The sequence below is a fragment of the Hemicordylus capensis genome, chromosome 16, assembly GCF_027244095.1.
Source record: "Hemicordylus capensis ecotype Gifberg chromosome 16, rHemCap1.1.pri, whole genome shotgun sequence".
NCBI classification, from domain to species: domain Eukaryota; kingdom Metazoa; phylum Chordata; class Lepidosauria; order Squamata; family Cordylidae; genus Hemicordylus; species Hemicordylus capensis.
In genome coordinates, this window is record NC_069672.1 from 3,969,280 (window position 1) to 3,985,259 (window position 15,980).

The following is a 15,980-nucleotide window of genomic DNA, read 5'->3' on the forward strand; positions in this document are numbered from 1 at the left end:
AGCCCTAAACATTTCCATGGTGTCTTCCCATCAAGTGTGGCTTCAAACACTTAAACCTTAAAAAAAAAAATTCCTTTTTATTTATAAACAATTAAAAAAAAAACCAAAGGTCTAATCCCAATACCCAACAAACTTTACAATTACTGTATGTATATTATTCATTCATTCATCACATTTCTATACCACCCAAAACGTACGTCTCTGGGTGGATTACAACAAAGCATTATGAATTAAAACAATGTTGAAACATTAAATAATTTAAAAATCCAACACAATGTTAAACTATTAAGAACTATGAATTTAATGAAAAGCCTGGGTGAACAAATGTGTCTTAACTGCTTTTTTAAAAAGTTATAAATGAGGAGGCTCTTATTTCAGCCGGGAGCACATTCCAAAGCCTTGGGGCAGCAACGGAGAAGGCCCGTCCCTGAGTGGTCACCGGCTGGGCCAGTGGCAACTGACTTGTGATGAGCCAGTGGCAATTGGGTAAATATAGATGAGGTCATGGCCGCACTCAAAATGGCCGCATTCTGCCTCAAAATGGCCGCACCCTGCCTCAAAATGGCTGCCTCAAAATGGCCGCACCCTGCCTCAAAATGGCGGCCTCAAAATGGCCCCACACCCTTGCACCATCTGGTCTCTTTAGTAATTCATCCCTGTCCCCATTAAAGCAATCCTGGAGCTTTATCCAAGGTAGCCACAGGAACTTCGTACAACTAAGCAACTTTTTAAAAAGCAAAATTGAGAGGAAGAGAGGGGGGAACCCCCAAAGGAAACTTAAAACAAAAGAAGAACAATGTATATTACTTATTTTGGTTTAGGTTAAATCAAAAAGGGAGACGGGGGGGGGGAGGAGAAGCCTTGTGTCATTCATTATTTTGAAAGGAGACAATATTTTTGCATTGCAAACCTCGCCTGAAATTACCCCATTAATATAATTAAGTGTTTAAACTTCATGATTTGATTTTGGGCAGAGAGCCATGCCAGTTAGAGCCATGGTGGATGCTGGCACCAGGGGGAAGCGTCATCTCAACATCGGGGCGGCTTTTCATTGCAGTTGAGGTTGGAGTAAAAACGGTAATGGTCGCTGTAAGTGTCGAGGTTGTCTCGGAAGCAGAGGGCGGCTGTCTTGTCACAGTCACAGATCTCCATCTTACACCAGCTTCCTTCACCTGTTGGGAGAAAGGATGGGACGATCACCTTCGGATCACCATCACCCTCCCTTTTACCCTCACAACGATCCTGCGAGGTAGGTGATTTATACCCCTTCCCTGTGACTGCCACTCGAAAATAGAGGGAAGGAAGAAATTGTGCAAACTGGGCAAACATCTTACATGTGAAGTTACTGGAGCCGCTCTGGGAAGAGCATCAGAAGGTTCCAAGTTCCCTCCCTGGCAGCATCTCCAAGATAGGGCTGGGAGAGACTCCTCCTGCCTGCAACCTTGGAGAAGCCGCTGCCAGTCTGTGAAGACAATCCTGCGCTAGATGGACCCATGGTCTGACTCTGTATATGGCAGCTGGTCTTGTGGTAACGAGCATGACTTGTCCTCTTAGCTAAGCAGGGTCCACCCTGGTTGCATGTGAACGGGAGACTAGGAGTGTGAGCACTGGAAGAGATTCCCCTCAGGGGATGGAGCCGCTCTGGGAAGAACATCTAGGTCCCAAGTTCCCTCCCTGGCAGCATCTCCAAGATAGGGCTCCGAGAGATTCCTGCCTGCAACCTGGGAGAAGCCACTGCCAGTCTGTGAAGACAATGCTGAGCTAGATGGACGAAGGGTCTGACTCGGTAGATGGCAGCTTCCTATGTTCCTACAGGTAAAATGGGGTTGTGTTGATCCTGAGTGCCATGACGTCTTGGTGAGTCTATGGAAATTTCAGAAATGCTCCACATCTGAATTTCTCCCCCTATTTTGGTATTCCCAACCACCTGCTCTAGTTTCTGAAGTCAAACTGATGCATTAGGTCCACTGATGATCTCCTGCTCAAGTTTTTATTTCAGAATATTGTAGCAGCATCTGCTTGGCATGCAGGAGGTCCCAGGTTCAATCCCTGGCAACATCTCAAGGTAGAATTGGGAAAGACCTCCAACTGAAATTCTGGGAAGCTGCTGCCAGTCAGAGCAGACAATACTGAGCTAGATGGACCGAGGGTCTGACTCAGTAGACAGCAGTTTCCTAGGGTTGGGCCTTAGCTCAGTGACTTCGCATGCAGAAGGTCCTGGGTTCAATCCCTGGCAGCATCTCCAGGTAGGGTTGGGAAAGACCCTTGCCTGAAACCCTGGAGACTGCTGCCAGTTAGAGCAGACAATGTTAAGCTAGATAGACCAATGGCCTTTCAGGGCAGTGGCAGACCGAGCTATTCCTGGCAGCATCTCAAGATAGGGCTGAGAGTAAATCCTGCCTGCAGCCTTGGAGAAGCTGCTGCCAGTCTGTGTAAACAATACTGAGCTGGATGGACTTATGGTCAGACTCAGTATATGGCAGCTTCCTATGTCCCTATGGATCTAGCTAAACCAAAATGCAGAAAGAGGAGAGTCAGAGCAGAGTCAGCCTACAGATTAAGAAGCAGAATGGAGCAAATCTGCTACTCTCTAGGCTCAACTGGGATGGAAACTCTCAAATGTTGATGGCAAGCGACACATTCAAAATTGGAGCTCCAGATTTGCTTGGAGAGTCCAAGATTTGTAGGCGAAGGTTGAAACCCACAGGCACAACCACAAATACTGGACAGGTAAACTTATGTAACACCCTACGCCGAAAGACGACTCACCACATATTACTGTTCCGTTCTCAATATCATATTGATATCTGTCTGTTGTGGTTCTACAGTTGCTCAGCCGTTTGTAACAACAGTCGTGAGCGAAGCAGCAGCTGCCGAGAGAAAGGAGAAGTCTGCAAAAGAAACTCTCTCCTGGAGCATTTCCAGTCAACAGCCTTTACTGTGGTTTACTGTGAGGCTTTACTGAGGGTCTGAATTTCCCTCCCAAAAAACCTAACACAAAAAGTGGAATTTTTTTATCCTGGACATAAATTGGGCTACGCTCTAACCTGCAATGAAAAACCCAAATTTTGTGCTCCCCAATGGAGATGTACACAAAATGAATTTTTTGTTTTCTTTCTAATTCAAATCAGATTTGAATTCAATCTGAAAATTTGATTCAAATTTGAATACATTCAACCCTCTTTGGGCACCTTTTTAAACTGATCAGGGAGCCTGAATGGTTTTTAGAAGGTGCCAAATGGCTCTCGAATTGAATTTGAATTGAATTTTGAAAATTTGTTTCAAATTTGAATCAAATTTCCCTTTTAAGGGGTGATTCGATTCAAATTCGAATCGCTCGAATCACCTAGATTCAAGTTGAATCGATTCAAATTCAAATAGATTTACATGTCCCTACTCCTCAAAAGCTCCCAGGGACTTTGGGATTAATATGGCCGATATGTGAATGCACCTCCTCCATTCCGGAGGGGAAGTGAGCTAAAAGCCCCGTCTGGGAATGCTCTTGAGATTATAGGGAGACAATCATTTTCAGAGTGCTGACTGGAAAGAGGGGAAGTTCATGGTATGTATCCTGATCCTAAATTAATCTAGTCAAACAGGTTTAGTTTCACTTACTTATTTTAGAAGTGCATGCCAACTGTTCCTTTATACTGGGGATGACCCCAGTTTTATGGTGCCTACTCGAGGTAAATCACTGTTAATTGTGTATGAAAACAATGGTTTCTCTCCAGCCTGAGATATCAGGATAGCTGGATGCTTCCCTCAATGGGGAACATCCCACCTGGGATACGTTGTAGCAACCACACATGGTCCTGATTTGGATCTGGACCTAAAGCCCCCCTTCCAGATCAGATCGGAATCTGCCCGGGCTTGATGTGGTTGCTGTTTACTTAGGGAAAATCAGCCTTGTTAGCCATGATCACAGAACTGAATGTGCCATTTGGTTCTTAGGCTGCTGATCCAAGTCCATCCTTGGATGGAAAATGTAGTAAACCAACCCAGCTGTAAAGTAACACAACCATCAGAGTAGCTGTCACAAGCATGCCTGCACAAAATCACTGCTGGAAAAGAGGCACTTGGGAGGAGATCTGGTCTTGTGGAAGCAAGCATGAATTGCCCCCTTTGCTAAGCAGAGCCTGCCCAGGTTTGCATATGAAAGGGAAACTACATGTGAGCGCTGTAAGATATTCCCCTTGGGGGATGGATGGAGCCCGCTCTGGGAAGAGAGCATTCATGCTTACATGCAGAAGGTTCCCAGTTCCCTCCCTGGCAGCATCTCCAAGATAGGGCTGGGAGAGACTCCTGCCTGCAACCTGGGAGAAGCTGCTGCCAGTCTGGGTAGACAATCCTGAGCTAGATAGACCAAGGGTCTGACTCAGTATATGGCAGCTTCCAACGTTCCTATGGGAATGAGGGAAGCAAGATGCTCCAAAGCAGGGTTACTCAAAAAGCAAAGACTGATTTACCGGTCCGTCGCATCTCTGGGTTCTCCTCGGCCACCCACTCCGCAATAACATCCGTATGAGGTATAATCTGGTAGGGCATTTTTCCCGGTGAGTTCTTTGATCATATGTCCAAACTGTATGAAGTTTGCTTGGGCCACCAAAACACCTGCAAATTAAAAAAAAAAAAAGTTGTCACAGGGTAGCTTCTAAGGATGGTAGGAAAAAAATGTTTTTTTTTAAAAGTTATTAGTTCCGGTGGATTCATAGAGCTCAGAGTCGAAGGGCCTTCTCCATGCAAAGCCTGTGTGTTGCAACTAAGACCTGGAACTTCCTGGTAGTTGTCTCATTATTTTTTACTTACTACATGCAATCAGCGTGGTCACTTCCATGAAGCTCTTCATCTTCTTCGGATAACGACCTGGAAAAGAGAGAACTTGTGTCTTTCATGTATGTAGAGGATTTCCATCTCACCATTCTACATAGATGCCTTCAAGGAAGCTCATCAGAAATTCACACTAAAAAGGAAGACATCTAGCAAAATTGAGCATCTTTTAAACAGCCGGCCTCTCTAGCTCAGCTCACTGGAGATGATATGCATCCATCCCCTGCTCAGGATCACTAAAATGAAGAAACCATTGATTTCCAAAGCACAAGATCAACTTCTACTAATAAAAAGGCCCTTCCAATGCTAAACTTTGATGGGTCACATACTGACAAGTGCTGTGCACGCAGGAGGATGTTTATTTATGCATTTCGATCCCGCTCTTCCTCCAAGGAGTCCAGAGAACTGTACATGGCTATGTTTCTGCTCACAACAACCCTGCGAAGTAGATTAGGTGAGAGAGAAGTGACTCTCTTGTGAGTAGGGGTGTGCAAATTGATCCGTGGCCAAATAGACTCGACTCAAATCTGGATGATTCGAGCCTCCATTTTGTCCCAAGAAATCTCCATATTATTTCTCAACCGAGAATCCACACTAAAAATTCACCCCTTTGCCCAATTCCGTTGGGGGTTGAATGGCAGTCGACAGCAGGGGGAAGAATCATGAGGCAGACACCAGCAGATGTAGGGGGCTATAATACAATGGCAAAGCACTCTTAGGAAAACAAATAAATTAACCCTAGCCCTATGTGTAGTATCAGCTCTACATTCTAGGCTTTACATTTAGGGACTACCTTAATCCAAGGATCCCCTGATGCTCAAATGAGAGGCTGCAAACCTTTTCTCTGAAGAAGGGACACAGAAAACCGAAGGGGAATAATAATAATTTTAAAAGCCTTAAGCAGAGAAGAAGTGGAAATAAAACAGGGTAAATGAATGAATAAAACAGGGTAAATGAAAGCGGCAAAGCAAAAAATAAGGAAGGGGAATGATCAAAGAATGTAATGAGAGAGAGACGGCATGAACAGTGAAGGATGTCTTAGCGGACGCAGTCTCTCTGGTCAGCCTTTTATATATTTCCTTCTCTTGACCAGAGGTGTCCACCCTTCCTTCATAGGGGGAGAGAGATCAAAATTTCTCACAATCTTGTTTACCCACTTGATCCCACATTTCGCTTCCGGGGGGATGATGTGATCATGGCTGTCATCAACCGTGTGCAATTATGCCTTGGAATTGTGTTACAAGGCCATCAGGGTCATGGACAAGGCAAACCAGGTCATGAACCAAAGCAGATAAGCCAAGCCTAGACCCAAGGACCACAGGAAGCTGCCATTTCCCTCAGAATTGCCTACCCAGCTTGGCAGCAGCTTCTCCAGAATTGCAGGGAGGAGTCTCTCCCAGCCCTATCTGGAGATGCCAGGGAGGGAACGTGGAACCTTCTGCATGCAAGCAGGCAGATGCTTTCCCCCTGAGTGGCTCCATCTCCTCAGGGAAACAGTGCTCATAATGTAGTCTCCCACCCAAATGCAAACCAGGGTGGACCCTGCTTAGCAAAGGGGACATGGGAACCTAGGCAGCTGCCATATACCGAGTAAGACCATTGGTCTATCTAGCTCAGTATTGTCTTCACAGACTGGCAGCAGCTTCTCCAAGGTTGCAGGCAGGAGTGTCTCTCAACCCTGTCTTGGAGATGCTGTCAGGGAGGGAACTGGGAACCTTCTGAATGCAAGCATGCAGATGCTCTTCCCAGAATGATCCCATCCCCTAAGGGGAATATCTTATGGTGCTCACACATCTAGTCTCCCATTCATATGCAACCAGGGTGGACCCTGCTTAGCTAAGGGGACAAGTCATGCTGGCTACCACAAGACCAACTCTCCTCCCATAGACCTCCTCCCTAGCAACTCACATGGAAAAAAGGGGGCAGGGAAATGCTGATATACAGATAACCAGTCTCCCTTCAAATAGTCAAGGCTGACCCCAATAAATAAACACAGCCACCCGGAATGTAAGTTTGGCACTTACTTCTTGCCTTGGAAGTGTCTTGAGAGCTAAAATGACACCTGGCTTCCCTTGCTGCTCTTTTGATCCTTTATAGCTCCATCCTCTCTTCTCCCTGCTGGAGATGTAGCAACCGGAAATCATCGTTGGATGGGGAGTGGGACAGGAACTGATGGCGAAACCCCTACCCCCCCCACCACCAAAAAGCAGGCAGAAAAGCACATTTCTCCCTAACTGTGCGGTCATGACACAACCTGTCCAGTCAGTTCCGTTTTGGTCTTGTAATAAACCCATTTCTGGTCTTTCTAGTAGTTCCATTGTTGAAGAACGCACACAGGCAACTGTGCCTTTGGCAACCTCCTTTTGCAATCCTAGTGCTAAAATTTTCCAGTCAAGCGTCCAAGTTCCAATTCAAACCGAATCTTTAGGCGATGGTGCAAGAAATGGAGATGGCCGAGAACCAGAAGTTCCAGGAATTGCGATAACTGAAAGGCACACTGAGATGACAGCTGGATTAAATTACTCCTGAGTAGTCCTATTGGAATTGAGTCTCTCCCAGCCTTACTGAGAAATGCTGCCAGGGAGGGAACTTGGAACATTCTGCATTCAAGCATGCAGATGCTCTTCCCAGAGTGGCCCCGTCTCGTAAGGGGAATATCTTCCATGCTCACATTTGTAGTCTCCCATTCAAATGCAAACCAGGGCAAACCCTGCTTAGCAAGGGGGACAGCTCAATGGGAATTTGCTCTTTTTTGTCCCCTGATGGCAGCTTGGGGGGAAAAAACCAACATCTTCAGCCCTCTACCTGCCTGCCATCTCTTCCATAAATTTATTTTTCTGTTTGTTAAGCATTTTAAAACAGTTTTAAAAGTGGCCGGTTTCTGGGTTTCCCCCTGCGATTCTCTGGTTACATCACTTCCCCGGAGATTCTCTGGTGTGACACCACTTCGCCTGTGGCTCTCTGGTGTTGGGTTAATTGTCTCCCTCGTTTCACTGTGAGCATCCTGGTTATTTTAAAAAAAGAAGTTAAAGGTTCATCGGGCAAGTATCCATCCAACCCTGACATCCTGAAGAGTCCAAAGGACCCTGAGTTGACATTTTGCAGGACTGGGTCCGATGCGGTTGGATCTGCTCCCGACATCTGCGTTCATAAACAGCCCTGATCTGTCTACCACAACCATGAAACTCACTGGGTGACTCTGGGCCAGGCTAACCTACTTCACAGGGTTGTTGTGAGGATAAAAGTCGCCATGGAACCATGAGCTCCTCAGAGCAAGATATAAACGCCAATAATGAATGAATGGATGATTAATTAATCAATCAATTAATCAATCTCACTCTGGCTGAGCTGACATGGTTGCTGTGATCCTGAGGCTGCAAGGCGGCCCAATTCATCGTGAAGGAGGGTGCTGGTTCTGATGTTGCCCTGTGAATTTCTGAACTCCGCCGTTGGCAGAAGCATCTTCAGGTCCCTCCTGCTGGTCACACCAACGTCGGTTCCAGTCTGGCCAGGGCAATCATCCATCATGGCAGCCAGGAAGCCATCCAGAGCAAAGGTTACCCCCATCCGCGTTTGGGGGGAAATAGAGACCAGCAGGGTTTGGATTTTTGCCAGAGAAGAGAATTCTAGGATCTGAGCAGGAGGAGAGCAACTGGCCCTATCCATCCCCAGCACAGCATTCCTCCAGTGGCTGTTGCTGGTGTCTGTCTTGGGTTTTTTTTTTTTTTTTTTAAGATTGTGAGTCCTTTGGGGACAAGGAGCCATTTCTTTCTCTCTCCTCTCTAACACTGCTTTGGGAACTTTTGTTGAAAAGCGATATATAAATATTCATAATCATCGTCAAGTCTGCCCAGACCCCTGGTGGGCACTGACCAGCCCAGACCCTCACTCGCTCTGACCCAGATGAATTTCCGTTCTCCTCACTCTTTTTCAGAAAGAGGTAAGCCTGCTCTTCTTCCTGACGAGGGGTGTCTCCTGCAATGCCAATGGGGTACCATCCCCTGCTCTCCATTTGTTGTTAAACAGCATAACTAATCTATAGGGCACATACAGGGTTTCATCAGTCCCATAGTTTAGGTCCCTGCCCCAAGGAGCTTGCAATCCATATTCTGACCGTGCAGAAGGCGAGAGACTGTGGAGAAGGCAGGGGAGGGAGAGACGAAGAAGGAGCGACTCTTGCTTAAGTCTGAGGTGAAGATTCAGGAATTAAGTCACACAGGGCATAATAATCAGATGACCTTTCAGAAGGGATCAAGGGGTCAATTAACTTTTGCCTTCGATCTAAGCAACAATTACCAAACACGTAGCAGTGTTTCAACTTCCTCTCAGTCACTCTCTATTATCTCATAAATACGAAAAGTATTACAAGGAGGAAAGCCAGGCATTTATTTTCCCTATGCACGACAGTCATATAAAAATCACAATAACGGATAACAATAATCAAGGAAAATATGACTTCACAAAACAGTTACACTTCCATTCTTTCAACAGTGCACTTCCCACAAAATGCATGCCGAGAAAACACACTGTTGTCGTCGGCATTAAGCCTTGCCAAAAGTTTATCTTCTTGTAGTTGGAATTTGTCTGAAGAGTGTATAATCAATGTAGCTTGTTTATTTCTGCCAAACGCGTTTCACATTCTTGGTCTTCCTCAGTAGCATTCAAAACAGCACTCCTACAACTTCTTCCAAGGCACCACTACAGAAATATCACACCATGAAGCCACTCAAAATATTAATTGTTGGAAGGAAAGGACTTTGCGCTGTCTCTTTGCCTCAGACAGTGGAGGACAGACTAGTAAGTCAGAGGGCTAGAAGGTCAAAGACATTTGGTCATCACTTCCTGCTGCTCTGATGCTATCCCTTTGAAATGTAGATTGCTAATCTTAAGGGATTCAACTTCCTTCCTCCTTCTCTCTCTTCCTACCTGGCTGTTGACCTTGCAACATGGCAAGTCTCTTGCCCTGCACCATATGTGCAGAGAAGATGGTGAATCCATCTGCATCCATTTAGATAGATAGATTAGAGATCCTAAATCCTCACTTTCCTATCTAGAATGGAGTTCCTTAATAAATACCTTTTATATTGATTTGAAACTAGCAATTGGCTCCAAGTTACTTTACTCTTAGCACACATGCATGCATAACTAAATCCGCTGTGTTTGTGCCTCTGTGCACTCTGCTATATTGAAAAAGGGATTCTCTCACCACAGAGAATTTCCAACAGGTTATGGGCTCCAGCCAGTTATGGGAGCAGTATTTTGAGCTGCGTGTGCTGCAACTAGATAGTTAGGTTTGTTCCAGGAGATCCATTGAGATCTAGCGTGGACACTTTGAATTGCTAATCTACAGCAACTGCCTTTTGGAGCCGGTGAGCATGGCTGCATACCTGGAAGGAAAATTCAGGCTTACCATCCTGGAAGCGGATAATTACTTGGAATGGAAGACTCGACTGAGGATTGCACTGAAAGCAGAGGGACTCCACCAAGTTACTGAGGAAGACCCGCCGCCAGATGGAACCTCGGATGCTGAGAAAAAGGAGAAGGAACTCTGGCTAATTAAGGACCGAAAATCACAAGCGATGATTGCAGCTTCCGTGAGTAAAACTTTCCTTTATGCTATTTGTGATCTTGGAACCTCAAAGGAGATGCTAAACAAGCTAGATTCTATGCATATGAGGAAAGGATGGGCATACACGTTTAATTTACGCCGAAAATTGCAAGATCTCCAATATAAAGATGGGGACTGTTTCTCTACTTTTATTGGGACTTTGGAAGATTTCTTTTTTCAATTTAGACAAGCAAGAGAGGAATTTACAGAGAGTCAAAAGCTGGAGACTCTGTTCTTGAGCTTGCCTGCTTCCTATAGCACTATAATTGGGCAATTGGAAACCCACACCAATCTAAAATTTGAAAAGGCTGTAGAAACATTGTCTTCGGAGGCTAACCGAAGAAACCTTTTAAACTCACGCTATGAAAGTGAACTGGCTAGCAACTTTGCTCTTAAAGCAACAATTGATCATTCCAGACGTAACCCGAGATGGGGAGGGAATGCTGGAGGAAATGCTGCAAGAGGGAACCGCATGGGCACCTCACATTTGCATACAAAGAGAGCCGATTACACCAGAGAAACTCAGCCCAGAGAGAGAGGTCACATGACCGCCAGTGCTGAAATGAGGTCAGCTGGAAACAAAGCCTTCAGGTGTTTCCTATGTAACGAATTTGGCCACCGGGTGGCGCATTGTCCCAAGAATCAGACCAGGAGGTCTGGGAATATCAGTCAAACAAAGGAGAATGAAAATAGAGATTCCAAGTATACAGACAGACATTTCAACAAGAACTATAGTGTTAATTTAATGAAAAATAATGAAAAGCTGATTTTAGATTCTGGGTCATCTGTCCATATTTCTAAAAATCTAAGTTTCTATACTGAACTGTTTGATATTCCTGAAGAGACCGTTTATTTGGGCAATAATACTACAATTAAAGCAAAGAAAAAGGGCGAAGGAATTTTATATTGCAAATTGCTGGATGGATCTGTTAAACCATTTTTTCTGAGAGATGTTTTGTATATCCCTGAATTCTCAAGCTCCTTGATTTCAATATCCAAGCTAGAGCAACAAGGCTGTGAATTGTATATTAAAAATGGACAATGTGTTGTTACCCAGAATGGAGAAGTTTGCCTTGTGGGCTCGGAATTTCAAGGTCTTTATCATGTGGAAGAGCAATTTACAGACAGAGAAAGACCAGCCCAGTCCAGACCTGAGGCATACCAGCCTAATGTAATGAACCTAGCCAAGTTGTGTGAGCATGGAAACTGCTTACAATTATGGCACAGAAGACTAGGACACAGAAGTTTTGAATCAATTCAAAACATGAAGGAACAGGGATTAGCTAATGGCATTGATTTTGTACCATGTGACACTGTAACTAACTGTGTTTCTTGTCTCGAGTTCAAAGCAGTAAACAAGCCATTCCCAAAGCAGAGTGAAAGGAAGACGAAAGGACCCTTGGATCTGATCCACAGTGACATATCTGGACCACTACCAGCAACCATAGGTAATCATAAATATTTTCTAACTATAACAGATGATTTCTCAAGATACACGTGTGTTTATTTACTGAAGGAAAAATCAGAGATGCTGGAGAAATTAAAACAATATGTGGCGATGGCAAGCAACAAATTTGGCTGGAAGCCAAAGATCCTGCGCACAGACAATGGAGGAGAATACATGTCCAATGCTACACAGCAGTTCTTGAGAGAACATGGAATTGTGCATCAAACTACGGTGCCTTACTGCCCACCCCAAAATGGAATCGCAGAAAGAATGAACAGAACTCTACTGGACATGGTAAGATGCATGCTTGCTGACGCACACCTCCCACAGAAATTCTGGGGAGAAGGCATCATGACTGCTACATACATACACAACAGAATGAACACAAAACCTATTGAAACAACACCTTATGAACTTTGGCATGGTCATAAGCCGTCCATGACGCATCTGCGTGTCTTTGGAAGCACGGCTTACTCATACATCCCAAAGGAAAAAAGGACTAAGTTAGGGCCTAGGGCCACAAAAGGGATTTTTGTAGGCTACGCAGCACAATCCAAAGCCTACAGAATTCTGGATCCTGACACCAACAGGATAACCATAAGCAGAGCAGTGTGTTTTGAAGAGGATGAAAGAGCTACACCTTCAGAGGGGGCCTACACTGAAGCAAGCAACCAGACCAAGCACCCTGATGACTGGATTATGCTTCCTGATCTCAGAGGAACTGAGGAGGAGGAGGAGACAGCAGATCCAGATCCAACCACACTTGACACAGAGACCCCCAGCGATCCACCAGACGCACCTGAGGTGATAGAAGAGACCACAGAGGGTGAGGTGAGGCGATCAACGCGCTCAAACAGAGGTGTTCCAGCTCCGAGGCTGTCCTACCTCGCAAGAACAGCGGAACAACCAGAACCTTCATCATGGGAGGAAATATCCCAGCTACCACAACCAGAAGCCCAGAAGTGGAAACAGGCTGCAATTGAAGAGCTTGAGGCTCTACAGAAAAACAAAACCTGGACTCTTACTAAGTTACCACAAGGAAGAAAAGTTATTGGCTGCAAATGGGTTTTCAAACTCAAACATGATGCTGATGGTGAGATTCAGCGCTACAAAGCCAGATTAGTAGCAAAAGGATATTCACAAAAATATGGAGAAGATTATGATGAAACCTTTGCACCAGTGGTTAAACATACCACAGTAAGGACTCTGTTAAGTATTGCTGCTAGCAAAGGAATGCATGTTGAGCACCTAGACGTGAAAACTGCATTCTTGCATGGTGAACTAGAAGAGGACATTTACATGCAACAACCACCAGGTTTCTTACAGGAAGGCAAAGAGGACTATGTATGCAAACTGCAAAAGAGCATTTATGGTTTAAAACAAGCTGCCAGAGCATGGAATATAAAACTGAATGATATGCTGCTTCAAGCAAACTTCAAAAGAAGTGAAGCTGATCCCTGCCTGTACACGAGATGCAGAGATGGGAAATGGACTTACATTTTGGCGTATGTTGATGATTTGATTTTTGCCTATGAAAATCCAGATGACAGCAAGGAAATAATGGATCATCTGAACAAAGAAGTGGAAGTCAAGCAACTTGGCAACATTGCACACTACTTGGGCATTCAAGTACAAAGAGAGAAAGATGGAAGTTTCCTGATCAACCAAGAACAGAAAATTAAAGACTTGATAAACTTGCTCAGACTGGAAAATGCAAATCCTACACCAACTCCAATGGAAGTGAACTACATAAAGCAAGAAGATCAAACTGAGCCACTATCTGACAACCATAGATATCGTGAAGCATTGGGTAAGCTTTTATACATTAGTACACTCACTAGGCCAGATATTAGTACAGCAGTTGGTTTACTTTGTAGAAAGACTGCATCACCAACAGTCAAGGACTGGAATGCAATGAAAAGACTTGTTAGGTACCTAAAGGGTACTGCACACTTTAAGCTCAAGCTGCCAGCTAATAGTGAACCAAAACTAGAAGCATACGTAGATGCAGACTGGGGTGGAGATATAACAGACAGGAAATCCACCAGTGGTCACATAATTTTCTATGGAGATGGAGCGATAAGCTGGTCAAGCAGAAAACAAGACATAGTAGCATCATCAACCACTGAAGCGGAATATGTATCAGCTGCACAGGGCTGTCACGAGATACAATGGCTGTGTCAACTACTGAAGGACCTAGGTACAGATGTACCACAGCCCATACCAGTGTATGAAGACAACCAAAGCTGCATTCAACTCTCCAAACAAGAAGATGTAAAGAGGAGTACCAGACATATTGATGTGAAGTACCATGTAGTGAGAAGTCTGCAGAAAGATGGACTAATCAAGTTGCTCTACTGCCCGACAAATGAAATGCTCGCAGACTTACTCACTAAGCCACTACCAAGACCCTGCTTTGAAAAGCTGAGAGAGAAAATGAATATTGTGAACTGAGTCACGAGACAACGAGAGGGGGTGTTGGAAGGAAAGGACTTTGCGCTGTCTCTTTGCCTCAGACAGTGGAGGACAGACTAGTAAGTCAGAGGGCTAGAAGGTCAAAGACATTTGGTCATCACTTCCTGCTGCTCTGATGCTATCCCTTTGAAATGTAGATTGCTAATCTTAAGGGATTCAACTTCCTTCCTCCTTCTCTCTCTTCCTACCTGGCTGTTGACCTTGCAACATGGCAAGTCTCTTGCCCTGCACCATATGTGCAGAGAAGATGGTGAATCCATCTGCATCCATTTAGATAGATAGATTAGAGATCCTAAATCCTCACTTTCCTATCTAGAATGGAGTTCCTTAATAAATACCTTTTATATTGATTTGAAACTAGCAGTTGGCTCCAAGTTACTTTACTCTTAGCACACATGCATGCATAACTAAATCCGCTGTGTTTGTGCCTCTGTGCACTCTGCTATATTGAAAAAGGGATTCTCTCACCACAGAGAATTTCCAACAAATTCTTACTAGGCATCTTTAAATGATCCATACACGCTTATAAAGATTTAATAGTACTACTCACATGACATTCTCCAAGCAAAAAATGACCTTGCATTGCAAACTTTTAGCTCTTGCCTTCTTCAGATAATGGTAAGCATGAATGCTCAGCTCTGATGTAGAATATATAGCAAAACGAACAAATTAACCCTAGCTGCTGTGGGTTGACATCACCATGTAACTCCAAGAAAACCCAATTCTACAAAAACCTACGTTCTTATTTACCATAAGGATAGTTCCTGAAAATCTATACAATGTAGCTAAGTCCACAACATTGTCTAACACATTGCGAACATACTGAACATTGCGAACATACTGAACACCTCCCACAGGCGTTTTGTCCTGGTGTTCAGTATGTTCGCAATGTGTTAGACTAAAATCCTTTTCTATTCCACCATCTACGAAGGAAAATATACTGAGAGATAGATTTACGTCAGACTAAAGGAGTTATCTACGTAATCAAATGTCCATGTAATTTGTATTGCTTAGGTAAAACTATTAGGGCAGTGAAACAGAGGATAGTCGAACATAAGAGCTGTATAAGGAGAGGTATTTTATAGGCTCCTCTGGCTTTTGAAGGAACATGAACATAGTGCTGAAGATATAAGATTCTGGTGTATTGAGAAAAACAAGGGGTATCGTAGAAACACTAACAAATGGCTTTTTAAAAGGGAACCGGTCTGGATCCATATGTTCGAAACCTGGACCCCCATGGACCTGAATGAGGATATAAATCGGGGGGTTATGTTATGAAATCTTGGCATGACATGATCTTGGCATGACATGACATGAATTTAAGTTTTTGTAGATTCATTCATACGCCCAACAGTGAAGAGCTAAGAGTGAGCACTCCCCTTACCAGTGGGACCCCCGGCCCCAGAGATATCCGGAGCAAAGCAACAAAACAAAACAAAACAAAACTGGAAAGGATCTCAAATATCATTTAAACCATGGAAGAACGGGAGAAGCTACTTGCATAGCCTCCAAAGCAGTATTCTGTATAACAAGGTTCCCCAGATGTTGACTACAACTCCCATAATACCCAGCCAAAGGCCATTGCTACTGGGGATGCTAGGAGTTGTAGTCAACAACTTCTGA

The 15,980-nt window shown here is 44.4% G+C and overlaps 1 protein-coding gene across 1 annotated transcript; it reads right to left on the minus strand.

Moving 5' to 3' along the window:
• Window positions 1-1,029: 1,029 nt before the first annotated feature.
• On the minus strand, window positions 1,030-6,935 carry LOC128338730 (basic phospholipase A2 Ts-G6D49-like). The gene is made up of 5 exons (XM_053281560.1): window positions 6,852-6,935; window positions 4,807-4,863; window positions 4,467-4,611; window positions 2,770-2,870; window positions 1,030-1,172 (listed from the first exon to the last, which is right to left on the minus strand). Exons 2-5 carry the CDS (start codon window positions 4,844-4,846, stop codon window positions 1,030-1,032), a joined length of 429 nt encoding a protein of 142 aa, XP_053137535.1. The 5' UTR covers window positions 4,847-4,863; window positions 6,852-6,935.
• Window positions 6,936-15,980: the final 9,045 nt, after the last annotated feature.

What these genes read in the sequence shown, in the direction of transcription:
- LOC128338730 (XM_053281560.1), bottom strand. Translation starts at nt 4,846, where the DNA reads ATGAAGAGCTTCATGGAAGTGACCACGCTGATTGCATGTA. An exon ending in GACCACGCTGATTGCATGTA is followed by an intron (nt 4,612 to 4,806) that starts GTAAGTAAAAAA and finishes TTTAATTTGCAG; the next exon opens with GTGTTTTGGTGGCCCAAGCA. An exon ending in GAACGGAACAGTAATATGTG is followed by an intron (nt 1,173 to 2,769) that starts GTGAGTCGTCTT and finishes TTCTCCCAACAG; the next exon opens with GTGAAGGAAGCTGGTGTAAG.